General features: G+C 40.2%; 1 protein-coding gene across 7 annotated transcripts in view; it reads left to right on the plus strand.

The window, feature by feature from the left end:
* The window catches only part of PARD3B (par-3 family cell polarity regulator beta), a 1,152,086-nt gene that overhangs the window by 986,907 nt on the left and 138,510 nt on the right, over positions 1-26,669 (plus strand). The window contains exon 21 of one of the 7 annotated variants that reach the window (XM_044924808.2): positions 18,226-18,422. The exons of the other annotated variants lie outside the window; for them this stretch is intronic. Coding sequence (XP_044780743.1) covers positions 18,226-18,247 — 22 coding nt within the window. The 3' untranslated portion in view covers positions 18,248-18,422. Of the gene's footprint in view, positions 1-18,225; positions 18,423-26,669 lie in introns of those variants that run through there. 7 annotated transcript variants of the gene reach the window in all.

Raw genomic sequence — 26,669 nt, forward strand, 5'->3', positions numbered from 1 at the left:
AGAAGAACTGTACAAAAAAGATCTTCACAACCAAGATAATCACGATGGTGTGATCACTCACCTAGAGCCAGACATCCTGGAATGTGAAGTCAAGTGGGCCTTAGAGAGCATCACTATGAAAAAAGCTAGTGGAGGTGATGGAATTCCAGTTGAGCTATTTCAAATCCTGAAAGATGATGCTGTGAAAGTGCTGCACTCAATATGCCAGCAAATTTGGAAAACTCAGCAGTGGCCACAGGACTGGAAAAGGTCAGTTTTCATTTCAATCCCAAGGAAAGGCAATGCCAAAGAATGCTCAAACCACCTCACAGTTGCACTCATCTCACATGCTAGTAAAGTAATGCTCAAAATTTTCCAAGCCAGGCTTCAGCAATATGTGAACAATGAACTTCCAGATGTTCAAGCTGGTTTTAGAAAAGGCAGAGGAACCAGAGATCAAATTGCCAACATCCACTGGATATCGAAAAAGCAAGAGAGTTCCAGCAAAACATCTATTTCTGCTCTATTGACTATGCCAAAGCTTTTGACTGTGTGGATCACAAACAACTGTGGAAAATTCTGAAAGTGATGGGAATACCAGACCACCTGATCTGCCTCTTGAGAAATTTGTATGCAAGTCAGGAAGCAACAGTTAGAACTGGACATGGAACAACAGACTGGTTCCAAATAGGAAAAGGAGTACATTAAGGCTGTATATTGTCACCCTGCTTATTTAACTTATATGCAGAGTACATCATGAGAAACGCTGGACTGGAAGAAGCACAAGCTGGAATCAAGATTGCTGGGAGAAATATCAATAACCTCAGATATGCAGATGACACCACCCTTATGGCAGAAAGTGAAGAGGAACTAAAAAACCTCTTGATGAAAGAGGAGAGTGAAAAAGTTGGCTTAAAACTCAACATTCAGAAAACGAAGATCATGGCATCTGGTCCCATCACTTCATGGGAAATAGATGGGGAAACAGTGGAAACAGTGGCTGACTTTATTTTTGGGGGCTCCAAAATCAGTGCAGATGGTGACTGCAGCCATGAAATTAAAAGACGCTTCCTCCTTGGAAGGAAAGTTATGACCAACCTAGATAGCATACTCAAAAGCAGAGACATTACTTTGTCAACAAAGGTCAATCTGGTCAAGGTTATGGTTTTTCCAGTGGTCATATATGGATGTGAGAGTTGGACAGTGAAGAAAGCTGAACGCCGAAGAATTGATGCTTTTGAACTGTAGTGTTGGACAAGATTCTTGAGAGTCCCTTGGACTGCAAGGAGATCCAACCAGTCCATTCTAAAGGAGATCAGTCTTGGGTGTTCTTTGGAAGGAATGATGCTAAAGCTGAAACTCCAGTACTTTGGCCACCTCATGCGAAGAGCTGACTCATTGGAAAAGATTCTGATGCTAGGAGGGATTGGGGGCAGGAGGAGACGGGGACGACAGAGGATGAGATGGCTGGATGGCATCACTAACTCGATGGACATGAGTTTTTAGTTAACTCCAAGAGTTGGTGATGGACAGGGAGGCCTAGCATACTGCAGTTCATGGGGTTACAAAGAGTTGGACACGACTGAGTGACTGGACTGAACTGAACTGAACTGTACTGATTAATGGTCCAAGGCAATGGTTCTCAAACTTGAGCTTGCAAAAGAATCACCTGAAGGGCTTGTTAAACCACAGATCTTGGCTCCATCCCAGAGTTTCAGATATAGTAGGTCTAGGATGGTGCCCTAAAATTGACATTCCTAAGTTGCCTGGTGATACAGAGGCTGCTGGCCTGGGTTCTGTACTTGTTGAATCACTAGTTTAAAGTGTCATTCTTCTTTCAGCAGGTTGCTGTTGTTATTGTTCAGTTGCTGAGTCATGTCTGACTTTTTGTGACCTCATGAACTACAGCACACCAGGCTTCCCTGTCCTTCAGCAGGTTAACAATCACCATTAGTTCCTTAACTCAAATCAGACCTATACATTGTGTGTAACTGCTGCATTTGCCTAATGAAACCTTACCTTTCTGTAGGCAAGACTTACCTTAAGTATCTGTATTCACAGTGCCTGGGACATCATAGGTACCCAATGCATGCTGATTAAATGAGTTGATTAGTGAAGGAATCACTCAATGGATCTGGTTCAGTGGATTTTATACATTATCCTTTGGAAAGCTCACATGATTCCTTTCAGTGTGAAAGGCCTTCTTGGAGAATAAATTATTGCTATTCTCTTTGAATACAACCTCAGAAATTGTGGAGTCAAGATATGCTTGCATTTTAAGTACTTACTTGGATTAAAAACTGAATTGCCGACAGGATTACATAATGCCAAGTTTGCTGAGGCCCACACTGCTTATGTGCATGTTTGGTTCTGAGTTCTTTTGTCAATCAGTACATTTCTGTGTCTAATTGCAATCTTAAATGTTTTGGGTTGTTTTTTTTTTTTTTGACACCTGCACATGTTATTTTCAGTCAAAACCAGCTTTCGTAATTTGCACAGGTATAATATAACTAAAATGAGACTCATAACCACCGATGTATCACCTACATCATATGGGTAATGAATTCAAAGGTGCTGTACCTCAATTCACATTGTGATTCAGAAAATGGTCTGCTCTTTTCCCCATTTTCACTCCTACAGTGTTGTAAAACATTTTTAATGAACACTGTAACATTTTTTCTCATTCCAGGAACATGGAGTTTTAGTAGATGATGCAACATAATTTTCATTTGGAATTCTTTATATTTGTCTTTAGAATCCTTATATTTGGATAAAAGAAAAAGAAAAATGCCCAAGATTATCATAATTCTCCAAAATATTATATTTATAATCTGAATGCATATTACTACTACCAATCAAATCACAGTCTAGTTCCTGAAGTTTGGAGCTGGTTTTGATGTGGGCCATCCATCAAATCTCAGACGTGAGCCAGGCTCTGGCTCATGGATCAAAGCCTTCTATGTACTATGATAAGCCAACCTGAACAAATTCTGTGCCCAGGTTTTAGCATGGACTTTGACCTCCGTGGACACCTGTAACATTGCAAATTACTTTTCTCTAGGTGCTAATAGAGTACTAGATAGAGAAAAAGTTTTTTTTAGCTTCAGCTGACCTTTAGTTCTTTGTTCTGTCCCCTTATTTGTTTTGAATGTATTCACCTAATTCAGGTCAACTGCCAAAAAACGGGTGTGCTGCTGTCTTTATTTGATGCTGGTTGCTGAGTGCTAAAGAATAACTCAGAGATGGCATTTCCTATTCTTCTTGAAACGTAAAAGTTGAAGAATTTTAACAATGGATCCAAAATATCATTACAAAAGTGTGCTCACTTAGGGGAACTCAGCTGAGAGGATGCGCATTCCCAGACATGTGTCACCTTTGAGCGTTCAGGGTAGCTATGCCCTGGCCAGGCACTACCACCATCAGGCCTTTCAAGAGGCAGCTGAATGATGCTAGTGTTAACATTTTACTGTGCATTAATTCTTTATTTAAAAAACAACAACTGTCATTTAGCTTTAAATGCTAATATGCATATGGTTAATTAAGAACCCAAAATTGGCTATAAGCTTGGTGAGCTCTAAGAACAAGGAGAGAGAGATCATTACACTTCTGCTCATAGTTAGCTATTTGTGAACCAGCTGATAATGTGCAAAATTAAGATTTCATAAGTGGCATTTGAAATGAATGGTTAATGGCTGAAGATTAATTAAACAGTCAGAGTTGCTGAAGAAAAGCTGTTTAATATTATGTTTATAGGCCAGTCACTTGCACACTGCAACTGAAATCCTGATAGACTCTGGCCTTTTCTGTTTACCAAGAGCATTTTAACAAAACAGGCCTTGCCAAGTAGGGAAGCCCACCCTTCTCACACACCTTGCAGCCTGGTCATAGCTTCAGGAGACATTCCTTTGGAGTAAAAGCCTTCAAGTGGGAAAATGGGCCAGCAAAGTATCTTACTGAAGGAATCTTCACTAATGCCTTCATCCCAGGTAACCAGGCATATTTTATTTCCTTCCTGCGTGCTGCGTGATTCTGAGTTAGGATAGGCAGAACCCATTGGGTTTTTAAGAAGCTACTCTTTAATTCTGTGAGAGAGACAAAACAAGTGCAGTCTATTGTTTTCCGCCTGTAGTGGGTATTTCCTGTAGTCTGAAACAGTAGACATCTTGGTATATGGAAACACCTATTTTTTTTTTTAATGCATCTGTCTCTATCATAGGTTCCTTGGGGTAAAGGTTTGCCTTGCACATAGCAGGTGCTATAGAAATATTTGTTGAATGCATTTGTCATCAGTTCAGTTCAGTCGCTCAGTCATGTCCGACTCTTTGCGACCCCATGAACAGAAGCACGCCAGGCCTCCCTATCCATCACCAACTCCCGGAGTCCACCCAAACCCATGTCCATTGAGTCGGTGATGCCATCCAACCATCTCATCCTCTGTCATCCCCTTCTCCTCCTGCCCTTAATCTTTCCCAGCATCAGGGTCTTTTCAAATGAGTCAGCTCTTCACATCAGGTAGCCCAACTATTGGAGTTTCAGCTGCAACATCAGTCCTTCCAGTGAACACCCGGGACTGATCTCCTTTAGAATGGACTGGTTGGATCTCCTTGCAGTCCAAGGGACTCTCAAGAGTCTTCTCCAACACCACAGTTCAAAAGCATCAAGTCTTCGATGCTCAGCTTTCTTTATAGTCCAACTCTCACATCCATACATGACCACTGCAAAAACCGTAGCCTTGACTAGATGGACCTTTGTTAACAAAGTAATGTCTCTGCTTTTGAATATGCTCTCTAGGTTGGTCATAACTTTCCTTCCAATGAGTCAGTGTCTTTTAATTTCATGGCTGCAATCACCATCTGCAGTGATTTTGGAGTATTTGTCATGCTATGCTATGCTATATAAGTCACTTCAGTCGTGTCTGACTCTGTGTGACCCCATAGACGGCAGCCCACCAGGCTCCCCCATCCCTGGGATTCTCCAGGCAAGAACACTGGAGTGGGTTGCCATTTCCTTCTCCAATGCATGAAAGTGAAAAGTGAAAGTGAAGTCGTTCAGTTGTGTCTGACCCTCAGCGACCCCATGGACTGCAGCCTTCCAGGCTCCTCCATCCATGGGATTTTCCAGGCAAGAGTACTGGAGTGGGGTGCCATTGCCTTCTCCAGTATTTGTCATAGCTCAGCTCAATAACTATTGAATAAAGAAGTGAAAGGGCTACTAAAAAGTTTGGTAGCAGGATTTCAAAGGCTCTTTTAGATGTCTTTGCATCCATCCAACTAAATGGTCACCTACTCTTCTCCTGTACCAGCTGTTCATGTGTGGCTGTGCATGACAGTTCTCAGGGACCATAGTTTAGTGGAGGAGACACAAACACAGAAACAAGTACTGTAAAACTATTGCAGCCACACTGAGCATGGAGTAGCCAAGAAAGGGATTTAGGAATCTCAGGGTGTGAGTGGGGTCAGTCAAGAGAGTATTTTCCTATAAATTTCAAGTAAAATAATTCTAGTGATTTAAAAAATATATTAACATTAAAATGTATGTTTTTCTTTTTGAGTGTATTCGGTTAAATCCCCTGTGACTAGGCAGAAGATTCAAATCCTACAGGCCAGACAGTTGTGGCTACTGTTTGAAAGTTCCCCAGGGATGGAAATCCTGCAGCCTCCCTTGGTATTCTGTTCTAGTGTTTAATCACCCTTCTAATCAAGAAGTTAATCCTATTTCCTCTTCTTCAGCCTTCTTTGGGTTGGTAGAACCTGTAAATGCCCATGAGACCCCTCGGAAGCCTTGAGAAGTTAATTAGTCAACACCAAGCTGCTCTTGGTTCAGCAAGATGCCTTGTAATTTGAGACTTGTACCTACACTGTAGTGCTGAGATGATTTTGTGATCTCTCTAACAAGTCGAAATCATTTTGCTCCTGGTTTAAAGAAAAGGAGAGCAATTTGACATTTTAGCATGTTTTTAAAAGGTTGCCTTTATTACATTTTCATCTGCATTGTCTACTTAAAACAATTGAAGTTTAATTTAATGTCATATAACACAGAAAGCAAATTGCAATGGTTGGTAAGAAATAAAATCAAGAATTATTAATAATGATTTGTTGTTTAGTCGCTAAGTCATGTCTGAATCCTTTTGCAACCCTATGGACTGTAGCATGCCAGTCTCCTCTGTCCATAGAATTTTCCAGGAAAGAATACTGGAGGGGGTTGCCATTTCCTTCTCCAAAGGATCTTCCCAACCCAAGGATCAAATTCATATCTCCTGTATTGGCAGGTGGATTCTTTACCACTGAGCCACCAGGAGATAGCCAACACTAACATTATTGAGAATTTGCTGTAGCTGAATGCTGTATTCACTGCTTTACATGTGTCATTTAACCTTCTGACCATCTTTACTATTCCCAAAGTACAAATGAGGAATCTTATTTGCAGAAAGGGTAAGGAACTGGCCTGATGTCATCAGGGGAGGGGCAAGATTTGTACCTACTTAGCCTGAATCCAGAGCTGTGATAGACACTCAACCACCACCCTGCTATGTTGACTTTTGTATTCTTTTTTTTTCTTTTAAGTTATTTTTCTTTCCCTAAAATTCTTTTTCATTATCTAGACTCTTTTATCCCCCATGAGTATAAAGCCCAAATCTATAAACTTTCCTTGAGGACAGTAATAGCCCTCTCCTGAATAGCAGTCCCCAGGTCACCGGCAGCTCTTGCTGTAATTACGGGCGGCTGAGTGGCAAGTCATTCTACTTTAAGAAAGGCAGTATTGGTTCACTTTAGAAAAACTGATAATTCAAAGCTTTTTCCATTCTGGTGAAAATCGAATGATGCAAAAGGAAAGAAAACAGGTCCTTCTGGGAGAAAACCTGCCCTGTTGAAGGAATGGGGTAAAAACATGTGTGCAGATGTCGGAAGCATCTGGGGAGCAGTGATGTCCAATAATTGCAGCTAAAAGCTGCATTAATTGACCAGTGATGGGTTGAAAGCTGCCTCCAACGAAGATCCCTAACTCGCTGGTGCTCTTTTCATAAGCAGGGTGAGAGGCGGGAGGTCACCCTCCGTGGGGTTCTCCAGATAGGAAGTAAGCAGCTATGACAGAGAAGTCTATTTCTACAGAGGAAAAGCTTGGCTTTCCAACTGCTGCCTTCAGATCACCTGGGGATCTGAAAAAAAATATTTTGACTCCAGAGGTCCAAGGTGAGGCCTGAGATTCTGCATTTCTGACAAGCTCCTGGGTGACTGATGCTCACCCAGCTGGTCCAGGGACTACACTGTGATGAGCAAGGGCATGGGCTAGAGTAAGGTAGTGATTCATTGTTGTTGGTTTTAAAAATCATTTCCAATGAATACGTGGCAGATCTTTTTATAACCTTCCAAAGTTTCAGCTGTCATTTCCTCACGTCGGGGAGATGTGTGAGAAAGCACATTCATGTACAGGTCAGAATATTCTTGGCTCTGTTTGGGATTCTGTTTCCTGGAAGGGAGAGCATGACTTTCTCTTTGTCTTACTTGTATTGTAAAAGCTGCCGTCTGCGTCACTATCCCTGCTTTGACCTCTTACTGCACTCAGAGTAGTTTGGACCTTCGCTTCATGCTTTGTCTCCACAATTGAATAAGCATAAATTTTAATTTCTTCCCCAAGCACTGTTACAGATCTGCCAAGATTAGTTTTATCAATACAAATAAGTAATCCATTTTTCCCACCACACCCCATTCAATTAAGAGTCTCAATGGTTCTGTTTATTCCATCATTTGCTTTAAAGCCAGTTACATTAAAATCATGTGGTTTATTCTCATATTTGTGTATTGGTGTTACTTTAACTAAATACTGTATTTTCTCATAAGAGTATCATCCTCATTGAACTACATCCTAAACAAGACAAAAGTTTCTAGGGTATGTCCTTTGCCACAGTCTTGTTTGAATGCCTTTATTTTAGATTAGATTATTTATTTCTTTTTTGAATAACAAAAAGAAGTAGACATCACTGGAGCCATTTGCAACTTAGAAGCGAGGATAAAAAGGGTTTTTTTTGTGGGAGTTGGGTCACATATTGATGTGTTTATTAATTATGTGAGATGCTACTGAACTATAATAAATGGGAAGATGTTCTGAATTAAGGAGACTTTTCTTTGTGTGGGGAACAGTCAAAATCGGAACAGAACCACAAGGCCTGGTATCAGGACAGTGGAGCTGTTTGACTTCAGGTTAGAGCAGCTCTGTCCAATAGAAATATAAGGTGAGCCACACATGTAATTTTAAAAATTTTGTAGCTCCATTTAAAGAGGTAAAATTAATTTCATAATGTATTTTACTTGACCCAATATATGTAAAATGTAAGTTCAACAAGTATTCCAAACAGTTTTTACAGAGCTATTTTATATTTCTTTTTTCATACCAAGTCTTTGAAATCTGCTGTATTTGTTATACTTTACAGCTCGTCTCAGTTTGACTAGCTGCATCTTAAGTGTTCAGTAGCCCCTTGTGTTTATTGGCTGCCAGGTTGGATAGCATGGAATCCCTTCAACATACTCCCAGTGATGGCTGATGCTTCAGTTTGAAGTTTTTCAGATACTAGCATCCAGAGTAAGGGAAGGACCTTCTCATTTTAGGTAGTTCTGATGGCAGAAAACATTTCCTTAAGTTAAACCCCAAACTTCTGCTAGATAAGACTGACTGTTCCTTCTCTCACAGAGTTTACAGACTAGAGTAAGAAAAAGACATGTAAATAATGCATTCCGCATTCTAGGGAACAGACAAATCTGTCAGTCCTACCTTTTCCATCTCTAGAGGAATGTACCCCAACTTGGGGCCAGTTGCTGCAGTGTTGTTCAGTCACTAAGTCATGTCCAACTCTTTGTGACCCCATGGACTGCAGCACACCAGGCTCCCCTGTCCTTCACCATCTCCTGGAGTTTGCTCAAACTCATGTCCATTGAGTCAGTGATGCCATCCAACCATCTATCTTGTCCTCTGTCTTTCCCTTCTCCTCTTGCCCTCAATCTTTCCCAGCATCAGGATCTTTTCCGGTAAGTAAGCTCTTTGTACCCGGTGGCCAGGATATTGGAGCTTCAGCTTTAGTATCAGTCCTTCAGTGAGGTTAAACCTCAAAATGGACTTGGCTAGACAAGATGCTGGTCTGACTGTATTCCAGATCTGTCCTTGCTTTACCTGAAAGTAAGATAGAACCAAAAATCTAGTTGAGCTTAAGAAGCTTCTTCCTTAAACAGGAGCGTGGAGCCTGACCTGCAGATATGGAGTGTGTATAAATTTTGTCATCAGTTGACTCAGGCCTGTGTATGACCAATTACAACAGTTTAACTCCCATGTGATTCTCACTCAACTACAATCCTTCCTTCCTTCCCATTAGTTATTCATTCTAGCCAGGAATGGTGAAAGGCAGTGCCTCGCAGCAGAGCCTTCTCTTTCCTTGGATTATATTCTTACTATCAGTCAACTGATAATCCTGTCAAGATGGCATGTCTCTTGTTTTAATACTCACTTTTAATTACAAGCCTTTCTTGCCAACCATTGCTGCTATTTTTGTGCCTGTGATACCTTCATATAGAGCACTATTATCCACCTAGATGCTCAGCCAGAAATCTGGGTCCTTACTGAGATTTCTACCTCCCTGAGCCAAACACCCAGACTCTTTCCCAGGAAGAGGGAACAAGTGGGTCTGGTTGTCGTCTATGCGTGACATTTCTCCTTGTGAAAATGTTGGAGCCAGCATTCCTCAAACACTTTTTTTGGCCCCTCATGCTTTCCCTTTGGTGTTGCGCTAATCTAAGTAAGGCTCTTTGGGGGATACTACGGTGACTGAGCCAGGAAATCTTGCCCTGTGCTCCCGATATAAAAGTGAAAGTGTTAGTCACTCAGTTGTGTGACCCTTTGTGACCCATGCTCATGTAGCCCATCAGGCTCCTCTGTCCATGGGATTTCCCAGGCAAGAATACTGGAGTGGGTTGTCATGCCCTTCTCCAGGGGATCTTCCTGACCCAGGGATCAAATCACGGTCTTCTACATTAATTACAGGCAGATTCTTTACCACCTGAGTCAGGTAAGTTCTCTATATGCATTACCTTTTACAGATGACTCTCAAAATACAACTCCCTCTTCAGCTCTCTTCTTGCTAGGGCTCTCCCCATCCTCCCAATTTTCTGAGGACCCCCAACCTTAGCTTCATGATCCAAGACCGTTGCTCTAACTGACTATGGTGCAGTTTCTCCCATTTTTCAAAAGAAACTGTGCCCATTTTTGTTTGTTTGTTTTCTGAGTGAAGCCCTATGTGTTACTCAGGATTTAGCCCAGACTCCACCACTCAAAGACTGGCTTCCCCTGAGACCTGTACCACAGAATGATCATGTGTTAGAATTAACTGTCTCTTGTTTGCTTTCTCAATGAAATCTTGAAGCAGAAATACTCTATTTCTAATCCCAGCATCTATTCCTGAGGCGTCTGATAATCAATAAGTATGCTTTGGAGGAATCAGTGAAGCCAAGTGGCTCCACTCTTAACTGGGAGGTTTCAAGAGCACACGGCTTTCTGGTCACTCTTGGACTGACCAGCCTCCCAAGTTAATACAACTTGTCTGGCTTCCTCGTCAGCACAGTCTCCCTCTGGCTGCCTCCTCCCTCTGATCTGCTGTGAATTTTAGGTTTCAGTGATTCTGCTAGTTTCTACTAGTCTTTGGCTGCCACCACTGGGGCAACACATGCTATTCCTGTTCCATCAGGAAATGCCTCCTAGCCTAGCATCCATAGATGAAAGTCTTCCCCAAACACAATAAGTCACCATTTCCTCCATCGAGTCTCTGCTTCAACCATTTCCTAAGGGTACAAGATAGTATTTATTGTTCAGATGCTACAGTCAGCATGGTATGGCCACTATGCCAAGAGATAAGACTCTTCTTGGCAATTATTTTTTCATAAATCTCCTCCCCACAACTAACATTTGTTGCTAACTCCTTTTGATGATTGCTAGTCAGCTCTACTGCTGTATTCCAGAGAATCTTGCTAGAAATGAGCACCAAACCCTCTGTCCTCTACTTTTTCTAGAATTTGCTTAAGCCATTTAAAAAAATCCATTTGTGATTTGCTCACCTCAAGTATCTGGCCACATCTTCCATTTTCTACAATTTCTCAAGGATACCATCTGCACTTCTAGGGGCACTCTTTTCCGTTGTTTCAAAATCCTGGATGTAATTTGTGAGCACCAGCGACCGGAGTGCCTTTTAAGCATCCTGGATTGTGTATTTTTCTCTCCCCTCCCACCATCCTTTCCTGCCTTTCTTCTGCCTACTTTTGGTGATATCACAGGAGTCACTTAGTATCTCTCCACATCTTCCCTCATCTGCAAAGATGGAAGGGTGGGACTAAGTGATCTCAGCCTTTCTTCCTGGCTCCAAAATTATATGGTTCTGTGATTCTTTAATGGAAGCAAAATAGAAGTTCAGGTTGCTCTGCCTTTCCTCTGGTGCTGTTATCATGTCAAAGCATTTCCTCCCAGAAGTGACCTATCCTTTCTTATTCCTCTTCAAAGTAGCTTTAGCAATTAAATAAAAAAGAAATCTTTCATATCATTATCATTTGTTTCCTCAGGCCCCTTTGCTGCCTTTGAGTTTCATTTCGCTGCCTCATACCTCTTTGCTACCTTCTCTGTTAAACAGTGTTCATGGGTCCACCCTCAAAACTCTTTGTGTTTACCCTTGCAGTGATACTCTCCCATAACCCCAGATTTTAGGAATTAGAACATTACTCTGAATCTCCCTAAACTTCATATTGGAAATCTCTCTTGTCTGTCATCCAGGTGGTTTTGTCCTTAAATAATGAGAACTTGAGTTATGAGATTTGTCAAAAAAAGAAAAAAAATTTTTGGCAATAGAATTATATCTACATACATACATATATCAGGCTTCCCCAATGGCTCAGTGGTAAAAAATCTGCCTGCAGTGCCCGAGACACGGGTTCGCTCCCTGGGTCAGGAAGATCCCATGGAGGAGGAAATGGCAACCCACTCCAGTATCTTGCCTGGAGAATCCCATGGACTGAAGAGCCTGGTGGGCTACAGTTCATAGGGTCTCAAAGAGTCAGATACAACTGAAGCAACTGAGCTTACACTCACATACATATATACATACATTCATGCTTTAGCTGTGATTTTTCCTTTGCTCCAATTTAATATCAAAATTTGCAATTAGGCTATTATAAATTTTATTGCTGTGTAGAAATGTTCCTTAAAAAAAGATTAAAAAGAATCTCTCTTATTCAGAATAGTACCAAAACTTTTAAAGGCAGGGCAAGGACTATAGAAGAAAGGAATACAGGCAAGTCACTATTAGTATTTCAGGATAATCTCCCTTCCCACTTAGATCCTTTGTCCCAGAATCTACTGAAGACCTACCTATGAATCTAATAAAATTTAATACAGATGTGAGTCATCCAAGGCTAGGAGTTAAAGAGATAATTTGTGAAACAAAGCCAAGAAAGTAATGTTTGGATGTATGTTAAACAGTTTAATTGTATGGAATTTACTCTAGAATCATGGGACTCTCAAAGAGTGCTCTGGCCTATGATAGATGGATGAGCATGAAAGTATTCTTTAAAACAAAGTCTGTTGTGATTTTTCAAGCCCAAGAATGATGTGTATCAGACATAGAAGGAAGGATTGATCCTTTTAGTCTGACATTTGATGAATTGCAAGTTTTGTCCTGGCTCATGCCCTTTGATTCAGGGACTAAAAGTATGTTGTTCACAGTTTTGTCTTTGTAGGTGGATCTATATTGACGTTTGTTGTTAAGGTGGGTTCCAAATATCGGGAGTAAACTTAAAACTCTTATGGTAAAATTGCCCAGATACATCCATGGATTCATATATGGAAGCATTCAGTTTATATAACTAGAGCTAGGTTTTCAAATTAATATATCCACATATCTTTTTCTACATAAATATTTTCCTTCAATTACAGGTATTGGATTATTTTTTAAAAAATCATTATCAATGAAAACCTACTTTTATAAGTTTAAAAGTCATAACCTATGAGAAACTCATTAGAAAATACTTTAACCATTAACTGAACAAAATGATAACATCCAAGATAATCTATTGTATTGTCCATTTGCCTTCTAAGTGAAATGAAACTCTCTTTTGATCGGGACTGTCACAGATAATTTCTGCACACAAAATACATCTAGGGACGGCTTTCAAATGAAGTTGTCACTTTTTGTTTAGCAGGCAGGAGACTCTCCATTGTTGTCAAACCTGCTTTATAGAAGCGTCACTAGCCCAGGGATACACACGGTCATAGAGAAGAGGGACTCGTCACTCAACCTACTTGGAACAGAAAAGAGCGAGGTTGGGTACTGTCAGCACTCAGGGTGTCTGAGGGCTCTTTTGTTTAGCTGGGCTTTCCTCTAGCCAGCAATGCTTTTATAGTCTTGGAATTAGATTGCTTTCTCCTGTGCTGGCTTTTGAGAGGTGTGAATAGATGAATATTGTTATTCTCTGAAGGTAACACAGGATATGTAAACTGTATAATTTGAGTTTTCTGCTCAATTCATGAGGTCATGGAAAGTTAAGAAGAAAAGCTAAGCCTGTAGGTTTACACACAGACACATACTTTCTCTTTAGTGTCTTTCAAAGTCGTCCTGGTTTTCTTAAGATTAGAGCCAAGTGGCTCACTTTTTCAACAATTAATCAAACAATGTAAGTTAAATTTTGTCTGTTATTATAACAGTGAAGTTTTATTTTTAGAGTGATAGGGACCATCACCTTGCATTTTATAATAATAAATATTTTGTATATCATGTAATATGTAATGATATATAATGCATGACATAGTAATTTATATCATAAAAGAGTAGGCTGAAGAATATTATACTGATTCTCATGTGTTTGTCCCTCTCAAGACTTTACCTGTTCCATTCCTAAGGATTAATAATTTTCTATTCTTAAAACTTACTTGGCACTTAAGTCCCAGAAGCAGCAGCCATGTAGGGCAAAAACAAGATGCTGAAAAGTGGTCCTCCCAGTTCTCGGGTTCTGCAGAATCCTTTGAAACCTTGCACAGTCATCAGCCTTGTGTATTTATAATCAGTCAAATAAATAGAAGGATGAGCTCTAGATGTCCTTTCTAATCCTAGGATTGTGTGGCTCTCAGAAGGGATAAGAGAAACAAATGAGAGTATAGGAAATTGACTACAGGAAGAAGAAAGAGAAATTAACAAGGAAATGGGCAGTCACTTGGATTAGATGGAAAGGCAACTGATGACCAAGAAAATTTAAAAAAAAAAGAGAATTTCCAGAAATTGAAGTTGAAGTGGCTCACGAGAGCATCATTCCCAGGTGGTGCTAGTGGTAAAGAACCCACTTGCCAATGCAGGAGACATAAGAGACGCAGGTTCCATTGTGGGTGGGGAAGATCCCCGGGAGGAGGAGATAGCAATCCACTCCAGTATCCTTGCCTGGAGAATCCCATGGACAGAGGAGCCTGGGGGGCTACAGTTCCTGGGGTTGCAAAGAGTCAGACATGACCGAAGCAACTTAGCACACGTGAGCCAGAAGCTTGGTATTCTGCATTTGCCAGCAGCTCTTCCAAGAATCTCATGAAAGAGAGCTCTGGATGAGGAAGTTTCGATACCTTCCCTACTATATGGTCCCCAGTTAGTCCCCCTCTATTACCATCTCCCATGATCACTTTCAACTTCCAGACCTCTCAAAACTCTCCTTTTCCCATTAATAAAAGGAGGATTGCTTTTATAAATTTAAGATATTACCCATTGCATATTAATCACAGGTTTAATTCTTCATGGATCAGTTATGAAAAATACAAGCAAACTTAAAATTCTATTTATGATTCGGACGACCAACACAGTAATGAGATTCTGTGTTGTGGGGACTGTTACATCTTGTGTCAGCCCTGTTGTATCTAAATGTTAGCTCTCTCATTAAGCTCCATTAGAGGGTTTTACAATTTCAAATTGTTTATACGCTACGGGTTTTCTGCTGCCTGACAGTGGGGCATGTTTCACTCATTAATGTTGGTGATACGTTACATTGTTAGTGAAAGCTGAAATACAATTCAGCGGAAAGGAGGCATGCGCCAACTGAAAGGCTTCTTTCCTATACGTTTCCCAATATAATATCCTGTGGATATATTTTTAAATTTGCAATTCAGCCTACCGTCTTCTGAGTAGGGAAATACCCTTTTCTTTGTTAAATTTAAATGACCCCTCCACTAACCAAATTATATTTTTGTAAACTTAATCTTCAACCTCTTATATCCCCTGTGAAATGCTTTCTTGCTCTTTTTCACCGTGTTCGATTTAAAGTAACTCATATTTGTAGCTTTCCTCTGGGTTACAAAGCACTTTCACACACACATTCCCGTTTTCATCTTCACTACAACTGTTCTTTCTAGTAAGGAAGAACAGGAAGCTAAAGCTGATAGAAGAGAAACTCTTCCCCGACTACCCAGTGAATAAATACTCAATTTCTACTCCATTCTAGTTAGTTCTGACTCTACTACTATATGCCTTCTCTTTATATGTTTGTTATTTAAAGATAGACTGTTACTTTCTAATTTTTCTATAATAAGTATTTTATATTAAACTTAGTTACCAGACTAGAAAATAAAAATCAAAACACCAGTTATCCTGCAATCCAGAGTTAACCGTCCTTCACATTTTAGTGTTTCTTACAGTGTTTTTTTCTGTGTATATCACTATATAAAATACATAATTTGTGTGTATGGTGCTCATACATTTATATACACATATAATATTTACATGAACATATAAATTTTGATATATGGCCTTCCTATCATTATATGGTGATCTCTTCCTGTGCCAATTAATCTTTTCAAAATTATTGCATTCCATGGTTACCATTATGTAACTGTACCTGAATTTATGTAACCTTTTTCTTAGTGCTAGACATTTAGGGTGTTTCAGAGTTTACAATGTTATAAATTACTACCAGATAAGCACCTGGGTATACACATCTTGCTACACAGCTTGGATTATTTCCTTAAGATTCCTAGAAGGAAAAAAGTTTGAAATACGTTGCCAACAATTATCTAGAAAAATTGAAGCAAATAATGCTCCCACTAAGCAATGTAGGAGAGAGTTCATTTCACTCCCACCTAACAACCCTGAATATTATCTCTTTTTCCCCCTAAATCTTTGCTAATTTGGTTGGTGAAAAATAGTACCTTATCATTTTACTTTGAACTTCATAGCTTCTTAGCAAAGTTAAGCATTTTTATGGAAGTTCATGCCTGTTCCAAATTACCATTAGAAGTTTTCATTCTCTCTCAGCTCTGTTCCATTACCAGGAGGAATAGTTATTGGAATCAACCTCTGCTTCCTCCCTTAGAAAATCTATTTGGATTTATCAAGACATATTTGGATGCAGGTTTTTATACCCCTCTTTACAAAAATGAATGATTACACACCTGGGTCTATTCACGGAACCAAGCCACATCTGTTTGGATCTTGTTTTGATCGACTCAGCCTTACCCCTAATAGAATAGCATCCCTTTGAATGGGCGATATTAGAAAAATAAGACCCTCCCAGTAGATAGTGAAAGAAATGTCACATCAGGGTCTGCTATGTCATATCAGGTTGCTATGACAACCCAGGCTCCATCTATCACCACTCCCATCAGCATGTGTTGCAAAGGAAACCCCTTTGCAATGTTTAATCTGAGAATTTTAATATTAAATATATATTTGACATTGAACGCTCACACCTTATTTGCTATTGTCAGGCTCACTTGATAGACAGCTAAGTTAGTCTCCTTTTATAATCCGTTTCTGAGATGAACTATAAATTTTGAAGCTGGGCTTCATCATTGCAGAGAGAAAAGCTTTTCCAGCCTATTGTTGAAATATAACATTTTATACGATTTATGAGGTCCAGATTCAGGAAGACCATTTGCCAAGCACTTAAGGCTGGTTTTGCTGCCCTTTGCTTTTCTTCCCCCTCGCAAACATATATGGGGGAAATCCATTAGGAAAGAAAAATTATGAAGAACTTACTTGATTCAATACAAACTCCAGCCTAAGAAAGAAAAAGTCTTGAGCGTTTCCATGAGGAACCTTGACCACATGAAGCTGCTCCTTGGGCTTAGGTATCCTGTTTGCTTCAACAAATGAAGTGACATCATATTTGTCTTGATATTAAATGAATGCCTCTGACTCAGGGAAACACTTTGAATTTATACATTGCATAGTACAAATCCTCTCCAATACATTTCCCAGGTTCTTTTTGAAATTCCATATGATGAGTGCTGTGATTTGGTCATATTCCACTGAGCTTGTTTTATTGCTATTAATTTTACCCAGGAAAATAGATTCTCTGAAACTTGTGATCCCAGTAGCTGTCAAGTGGTAGAAAATGAAGAAAACCACCAGACAGTGTCAGATTTATTAAGCGCTCTAGAAGTACAAAATTAATGCAGTTCTTTGTCTTTGGAAGGTTCAGTGTCCGCAAGCTGGATTTATCCTAATGGACAAGCAATGGAAGGAACAATCGTCAATTAGCTATCTCTTTAGCCAGACTACACGTGGTTGGAACGCATGTAGGTCTGCACCTAGGCAGACCTCCAATTTGTTCATTTTGACTGCAAATGACTTAATTTAACATTTTTCTAACAAATGCATTAGGTAGAACGCTGAAGTTTCCTTTAAGCATTTTTTTTTTCTTAAAAAGAATCATCAGTGAAAAACCATGTTAAGTAGGCTTCTCACTGCATTTGTTTTCCATCATTATCCTTAACACATGAATTTCTGAGGAGCCTGTGACTCTTCCAAGCACTGAACTATATAACAGTGAATGTGGAATGGAAAGTTCTGATGCTCCATCTGTTGGACCTCCACTTGGTTTGAGAATGTTTTATACTCCTGTACTAGATCATCTGCCTGTAGTCCTTTTTTTTTTTAACAGCATGAGTGAATTTTGCATTATCCTCTTATTAGAGTTACAGTGTGCAAGACTTTGAAAGTAAAGTCTTGATTTGGGGGTCCCTCACGAGTCATTTGTGTCTCCCTATAAGACTTAGGAGTCATTTCTCAAACTTACTAGCTGAACAATTCGTCTCCTAATCATGCCATTTGTTTCATGTTATTTACAGCGTTAACATTTTTCCCCTCAAAAATATTAACCTTTTGCCTTGCGTATTCTGGTGGTGTAATGAAAACAGCTGTTACTTGTCTGTGGCACTGATGTCTTCACGTTTCTTTTTATTTGTGTGCAGATTCCAAGCCAGTTGTATGTGAAGATGAACTTCAAACAAAATTCAGTAACTGTGTGTCTGGCCTTTTGTTTGTCAAATTGTAGGCTTTCAAGCCTTAAATGTGAAGCTCTGATGTACAACTTAGTCCTGAACTGTGCAAACATTTGTCTTTACCCTTTTACTGCGTTTTCCCCTTTATGTACAAGCAATATGCTTCAGGTTATTATATAATTAGCTATCCAAAATATTTTATGAGCAGATAAGCACACCGACGCTCCGTCTGGCTTGTATAGTTTTATATCAACTCTGTGAATATTCTCTTTGGTACAGAGTAGAGGATGTGTATAGAAACATTACTCCTGAATTTTTTATAGGTTCGCTCTCTTTGCCATTCTATCTGCTGTCTCCCACAAAATTTGAGTCATACCTCAACTGTATGAATCCTCTTTTAATGCTCAGTTGCCCTGGAGTGTGCCATTGTGGAATATGTTTCAATGTCTCGAGTGAAGAAATTGGAGGCATTGGTTTTAACAAAAGCAATAAAATGGCAACAGCTGAAGAGATTTCTAGAGGTAAACAGACATCCTCCCTTGTTGTTGGGCTCCTGCTCAGCACACACATTTTTAAAAGCACATGATGTTAGCCTATCATTCTTGCTTTGGTGTCTAGGGAGGGCAGAAGGAAGGACTCCAATTTTTATGGTCCCTAAGATTTCAGAATAGAGCACTACAGTATGGGAAACAATATCCGTGTTATCACCCTAAATTATCATTGTTGAACTGTGAATGTGTTTGCAAGGGGGTGGGTGTTCATGAAACAGATGGAAAGGAAAATCATAAGCATGAGAAAGGCTTTTTGGTTTTTCTAAAATAAGTATCATAATTTTCTTCTTGAATCTTCTCACCGAAGCAGGCTGTGTGAAGTACTTTTTTTTTTTTTTTTTTTTTGGCCATCAATGACTGGTCTTCAGTACCACCATTAGTTCAGTGCACAGCTAGACGTGGAGAAGAATGTGGAGCATGGAGAGGTTTTAGATGGGGAAGCCCCACTTCAGCACAACCAACCCCTCCCCAAGTCTTCCAGGCCCTCAGGTTCACCAACTTTGCCTTCTGGTATCAAAGTCTTCCATCTAGTCAAAGCTATGGTTTTTCCAGTAGTCATATATGGATGTGAGAGTTGGACTATAAAGAAAGCTGAGCACCAAAGAATTGATGCTTTTGAACTGTGGTGTTGGAGAAGACTCTTGAGAGTCTCTTGGACTGCAAGGAGATCCAACCAGTCCATCCTAAAGGAGATCAGTCCTGAATATTCACTGGAAGAACTAATGCTGAAGCTGAAACTCCAATACTTTGGCCACCTGATGTGAAGAAAAGACTCATTTGAAAAGACCCTGATGCTGGGAAAGATTGAAGGCAGAAGAAGAAGGGGATGACAGAGGATGAGATGGTTGGATGGCATCACTGACTTGATGGACATGAGTTTGAGTAAACTCCAGGAGTTGGTGATGGACAGGGAGGCCTGGTGTGCTACAGTCCATGGGGTTGCAGAGAGTCAGACATGACTGTGCGACTGAACTGAACCAAAGCCTTCACTCATATACAGATGAATGGTGTCTTATAGAGACAGACATCCAGCACCATCTGTATTTTAATGGAGATCAAAGCCTTGGACTAAATTAAGATTGAATTTCTGTCATCAGCCTGCGGGCAATGAGTGGTGCTTAAGAGCTTCCCAATTACCCTGCAGTAGCTTACCTACTCGTCCCTCTACTCCAGTCATAAGCCCTAGTTTCTCCTGAAAATGTTAATTGCAAGCACTTTAAATTCTAAATTAATCTGGAGCATTAGCTTGAGTGGGTTTTCATGGTTTTCTAAGTCTTCTGCTGGACTGGCTTCATAAATAGTGACCATATCCCATTTCTAACATAGTCGGTTCTCTTTTACCCAGAGCTGTGCTTGACAATAAAAAGAATGATTGTACTGGACAGAGAATGTATCAATACTGTTTCCATTTGGCAGTTCTCCCTTTAGCCTTACTCAAGATTTCAGCTGCCTTGGCAGAGTACTAGAAAGTGATATGCTTATTAGAAAACTTTATTAATCCAAGTAGAGTGCTATTTGGCAGTAAGATTCTAATAAGGATGAGAAGCTAAATTTAATTCAAAGCTAAAACGTCAGCAAATTATACTGGCCTACCTTCTCTAAAGTGTGCTAGCTTGGACATTCCTGATTTCCAGATAGTTTCACCTGGAAGCATGCATGCTATATTTAGCATGAAATAGCACGGAAAAGGTTTCCAATAACATCATTTCAGCACACATAAATTCCACTTGCAGTAGCAAGCCATGTGCATCACCATTTGGCTAGTGCATCACCATCACCCATTCCTTATGGGAATGGATGGCGCTGAGACATTATAGCAATACCTGGCTGCAAATAGGAGGCCATGAAAACATGATGCAGCGAAGAAAACTTCAAAACCTGTAGAAATTTCTTTAAACGGTGATCTTCCTGCGCCATACCTAGAAATGGTAAAAAAAAAAAAAAAAAAAAAAGCTTGCACCAAACGACTGGGGATGTACTCACAGTATTTCACTTATGAGCCTGGGAAGGAAAAAGACAAAAAGGAAATCATTTTCAAGGCAGCAGTTAACGGGGTCACTGAGTCGTTGTGACCCTGCCTCCTCCTCCATACACCCTGACCCCCAGGAACAGACCCTTACTCACCCTTATATAGCACCAATGTTTCCTCCCTTTTTTCTTCCCACTTGTCATTGTACATTTTCTTAAATGACTTTCTTGTTTTCAATTCCCGTAAAAATGTTTTTTAACATATCGTAGATGAGGACAATGTAACAGGTTCTGCAGAATACCTAGAATGATTAAACTCCACACATTGCTTAGCTGCTCGTGGTTGGGGATTAAATAAAGATTTAAGCTCTATAAAACATGAATAATCATAATGCCCCAAAGACTTCCACCTTTCCTTACTTGGACTTCTGCAACAATCTCTATTCTGTCCTCTACCAAAAGCTGGAATTGTCTTCTAAATATTTAAATTAGATCATGTTTCTTCCTGCTTTAACATCTTCTAACATGGTCTCAGGGTAAAATCCATTTCACTCACGGTAAAATCCAAAGATCTTAACAGTCCCTGCAAAGCATCTGTGGTCTGCCTTGCCTGCCTATATGACCTTATTACTCACCTCTATTGCTTGGACATTAAGCTCAAACCACACTTTCTTTAGCTCATCACTTTAACTTCCTTTAAATCATCACATTCATTCCCTCCTTTGAGCTGGTTTCTCTTTCTAGAATGTTCTTCATAGAGCTGCTTCTGGATAGTTCCTTCTTATAATGCAGACTTTAGCTTAAAAGACAAAGGTCTTTCTTGACTACTCTGTCTTAGGTAGCCACCCAGTCATTCTCTTATCACCACACTGTATTTTAGGGGTCTGAGTGGCACTTAGCATTGCTTGATATCCTTTTCCACTGATTTGTGTATTGTCTCACCCACCTACTAGAACATAAGGTCACACAATCGTGTGTCTTGTACTCCCCCCTATATTCCCAAGGCCTAGAATCATTGCAGTGAATAGTAGGTGTTTAGTAAGTATCTGCTGACTAAATATAAGAACCTTAAAGAATTTCACAAGTGGAGAATCATTCCTTTAGCTAGAGTCCCAGGCTGGAAAGACAGCTGCAGACAGGACATGGAAGGTCCCTGCTCTCACACATCCGGTATTCTTGTAGGGGTCAGCAGAAGAGAAAAGTGAATAAGTACATAGTGAAGATGTGTTCACAGAATGATCAACGCACAGAGGAAACAAGCAGGCAGACTGGAAGGGAGGGACTGGAAGGGTCTAAAGATGAGGTGGCAAGAGAAGGCCCCCTGAGAAGGGAGAACATGCCTGGAAACACTCGAGGCAGACAGTTTCAGGCAGGAAGAACAGCAGGTACAGATTCCCAGGGCTGTGACAAGCTTAGGCTGTGCAAGGAACAGGGGAGAGTAAGAAAGAAGCTTCCAGGCACAGTAGAGAATGATCAGGAAGAGGTGCAGAGGGAAACGGGGCCAATTGAGGGAATTGAGACCCCATGAGAATTAGTCTGCCCATAATTACAAGGCAATGGGTATTTTAAAAGTAAAGATGGATATCATCTTAATTATATTGTTTAGATATAAGGGGAAAGAATTACAGGTAAAGAGGTGGTGTGGACAAAGGCATGGAGGAGGGGTGTGGGTGAGAACTGAGGATAGGCTTAGGGAACAGTTAAAGTTTCACAGGAGACTAGACTGCAGGTGAGGCTGGAGACAGAAGCGTAGCAAAGGGAAGAGAGCCAGAAGCTTTTAGAGCAGGAGAGTTTCGTGAGCCAAGCCGTACTTTAGGAAGGCCCATCTGGCAGCACGTTAAAATGGGGTTAGGGTGGAGAGACAAGTCACCAAGCTGCTATCATGGTCCGAGCAGTGGGTGTGTGAACTAGGCTTGTGAAAGAAAAAATGTATGAAGGAATAGTGCTAGAGGCAATTGGTTAGGACTCAATAGATGTAGAATATGTGGGAGAAAAGATATCAACAATAATATAAAATATGATTGACAACAGCAGTAGCAGCTTTTTAAATTGAATTCTTATTATGTGCCAGGCACTATTCTAACTGCTTTAATGTGGGGTTTTTTTTTTTTTTTTTTTTCCTTTCCTTTTTGGCCACACTGCATGGCATGTGGGATCTTAGTTCCATGACCAGGGGCGGAACTCACATCACCTGCCTTGGAAGTATAGAGTCTTAACCACTGGACTGCCAGGGGAGTCCCTATTCTAACTGCTTTAAATACAGTAGCTCATTTAATCCTCAAAGCAATCCTCTGAAGTCTAATTATCATCATCCCTATTTCACGGATAGGTACTTCCCCCAAGTAGGGAGGAGGGCAGTGGCAGAACCAGGGTCTGAACCCAAGCAGTCTGGCTCCAGAGCCTATACTCTGAATGCTGGTCGTTGTGTTAAGTCTTGATGAACATGGAAAAGCAGTGAAAAAGCCAGGAAGATAGGAGAGAAAGTAGATTTCAGGAAAGAGATGAGGAAATTGTTTCTGAACAAGTGGAGTAATAAGGTGTTGGTACATTTTAGGTGCAGATGAAGAGCAAGGGATGAGCATGGTCCTTGGAGCTCTTGTGAGCTCTCCCAGGCAGAGATGGGTGTCTTCATGGGTGTCGAAGACTTGCCCCATCTGCTCACTCCGGTACTTTTTGAATGGATGGATGAATAAATGGATGACCACGAAAAGGAATGTGTTAGAGTCCTGGGAGTGAACAGTATCCCCAGGAGTGAAAAGTATGGACAAGAAACAGAGACCCTTAAAGGAAGCTCATGTTTAGAGAACAAGGGGAGGGTCAGTAAAGGAAACCAACTGTGAGACTGAGGAAGTAGGAAGAAGCAAGGAGGAGAGATTCACAAGGAAATTGCTGCCCAGTGTCTAACCCTGTAGAGGCCAGGGTTTGCTGAGCCTCCAGAGGACAGTTTGAAGAGCAATGAGGGTGCAAGCCAGATTGTCATCTGGCCAAAAGAGAGGACAGCAGATGAAGAAACGGGACAACAGGTGATTCCTTTTTAGAGTTTTATGAAAGGGGGGCAAGAGAGTCAGGAGGCAACAGCTTGAGGGCAGAGGAAGGGCCCCTGGATGGTAATGATTCACAAAGGTCCTAAAATTGCTCCCAAGAGAAGAGAATGAGGAGCAGGGTCTCCTGGGCCTCGGCAAGGGTGTGTATGTCTATCACTGTAGGCGAACAGCAGAAGCCCAGTCTGCACAACAGCAGGGTTACCTCACGCCTTAGACACCACTTGATTCGAGGCCATGCCTGGCAGAAATGCTCCCTGGGTGGGTACGTGGGAGAATAGTTAGTTGGACTCATTTGGTGACACCCTCATTTAGAGGTGGGTAGAAAATATTGACATCATCATGCTGCTGATTTTATAGAGAAGCAAGAGTTATTTCCCCACTGACAGGAATTTGTGGCACTCAGCATCTGTTTAAAAAAAAAAGAAAAGATTCCCCCACCCCCTTCTTCAGACTTCTCTGGACTTGCATCTGTCTTGCCAGCTGTGAGCTGCTGAATTCCAGGGTGCAAAACCAAGGGAGACAAGTAGGAGGGGCATAAAATAATGATTACATGCTACTTCAGTATAAATCTGGGTTTATTGTGTATTCCTGGGCACATGCCATCAAATTCAAGTGTGTGCCTCTCTCTTTCAATATCTGTCTGTAAACCTTGATGGTATTAAGCATATGTTTTAATAAATATTTTGTTTGCTGTATTTTCATTAATATTCATAGGGAGTGGAGCACTTTGGGTTTTGTGATTTCTAATAAACATTGATGGTGTTACTAGTTTGTACTGAGCATTCAGTATGCTCCATCAAAATGGCAGCTCTAATTAGGTTCCTTGAATTAGCTAATGGATTTTGAGAAAGATAGCTTAGAAAGCTCTTACAGCTGTCCAAGATACTCCTGCCATGGCAGAAAGACAAAGGCCCCTGGAAGCTACAGACTTCAGAGCTTTAGAAATGCAGCTGACAGTTAAAAAGATAAATTACATTCATATTTTTCCACTGAACGTCCTAATACTGAATTAATGTTATTCCTGTAGTGAGCATCCATTAAGAAGCTCATTTTATTATAAGGATGCATTTTGACCATTAGCTCTTTTTCTTTGGCTCCTCCTCTCTCCCCACTCGCCTTTTTCTCCCTCCAATTCCCCAGATAGATTGGACACAGTATGAAAAAGCTTCTTTGAAGAAGAGGAAATAATTTCCCTCTTTTTGTAGGTTATAAATTTAGAAACTCTCTTAGATATATAGTAAACATTCAGTTTAAGAAATGTCAAAGTAAGTAGTACATAAAGAACTAATATATCGATTCAATTCGAGCCTTGTGGCTTATATTTTATGTAGAACTTGGGGTAGGGGATGAGCTTCTAGCTAGTGGACTTGCTTACACTTGGGTAAAACATGATTTTTGTTGTAGAATAGGAATATCTCAAAAACAATGTGATGTTTTCTTTTTTCATCTTGATGTGGAATCACAAAATAATGCAATGCCACTCAACGTGTTCTTCACTTTTCCTTCCTAAGAACGAGTTTCTTTAGCAAATGATGAACTGATAATATCTGAATGACTGTACCTAATATGTCTTCAAATAGGGAGGAAAAAAAAAATAGTTCTTAGTGGAATGGAGAGTAATAAAGTTCATGACAAATAACAGAATGCAGGAAACACAGTCATCCACAGGCTCCTTTGAGCTAGATATGTGAGTACTCATTAACTCTATAACTGTGTTCACATAATGTTTGGCTCTTGTTTGTCCACTTAGAAAACTAATACCTGTTACTTTTTAATCTGAAAGGTTACAACTCTCTAGATACCTGGTAAATCCTTTAGGGGAATGTTTCCTGGGTCGTTAACTCTCGACCATCCAATTTCTGTTTTCCCCATTTCAGTCTTTGCAGTGCCTCTGTTTTTCTAAGTCCTGCCTGGCTTTGGCCTTTTTTCTGCTCATTAGTACCTTGACCAAACAAGGGGCCGGGCAAAGAAAAGAATCAAGTCAATTAATTGGAGGATTGTTTACAGCTCTGGGAAAATACTTTTGGGAAGGAAACTTAAGTTGTTGGTTTAAATAAGAGTTTTCAAAATCATCCCCAGTGTCTTATTTTCCATGCCCTTCGAAACCTATTTCTATGCATAACTGAGAACCAATTTAAATGCTGTTGCTAATAAAGCTGTTGGAAATAGGGAAGAAATGAAAGTGTTTATGTAATGTATAGATTACAGATCAGACAGCTTGTTTTGCCTTGGTATGATAAAAATAAAAAGGAAAAGCCTTTTTATATGAAGTGCCAAAAAAAAGAAATACTCACTTCTTCCCCACACATGACTTCACCATGATGAATAAAAGGCATAACTGACATCATGTTTATTGAAAAAAACAGCAACTGTCATACTGTCGAGAGGCTGCTGAACGCTGGAAGAAGGCATGTTGTTTATTCATTTTCACTGTGGATTATTTATAGAGTTCAATTGTCAGCATCAGCCTCATGCCTAATTTTCCCTCTTCTTGGATAGCCCATAATTCATTCACTTTTCAGATCAAGAAGACAGCTACAAATTGCTCCAGGGCAGGTATTCGGGCACAACTGTTACCTCGCCTGAATGGAGCAATGGCTGTTTATTCATTGAGCTTCTGTGACTACTTTCCGTAAAGTGCCAGTGAAAATAAAAGTCATTGTCAACCCATAATGGGTTGGTTTCATCTGTTTTGTTTTTTTCACTTTTTGCCCTCTGATTTGGCAGCCAGTGCTCTCTTCCTAAAGGGAAGTTTATCACTCTATTAAAATGCATCATGCTTCAGCACCAGTTAATGTTACTGGTTAACCAAGAGCTCTAGTTATAGAAAACGTTCCGTTTTCATACTGAA

This window comes from Bubalus bubalis, chromosome 2, assembly GCF_019923935.1.
Source record: "Bubalus bubalis isolate 160015118507 breed Murrah chromosome 2, NDDB_SH_1, whole genome shotgun sequence".
NCBI classification, from domain to species: domain Eukaryota; kingdom Metazoa; phylum Chordata; class Mammalia; order Artiodactyla; family Bovidae; genus Bubalus; species Bubalus bubalis.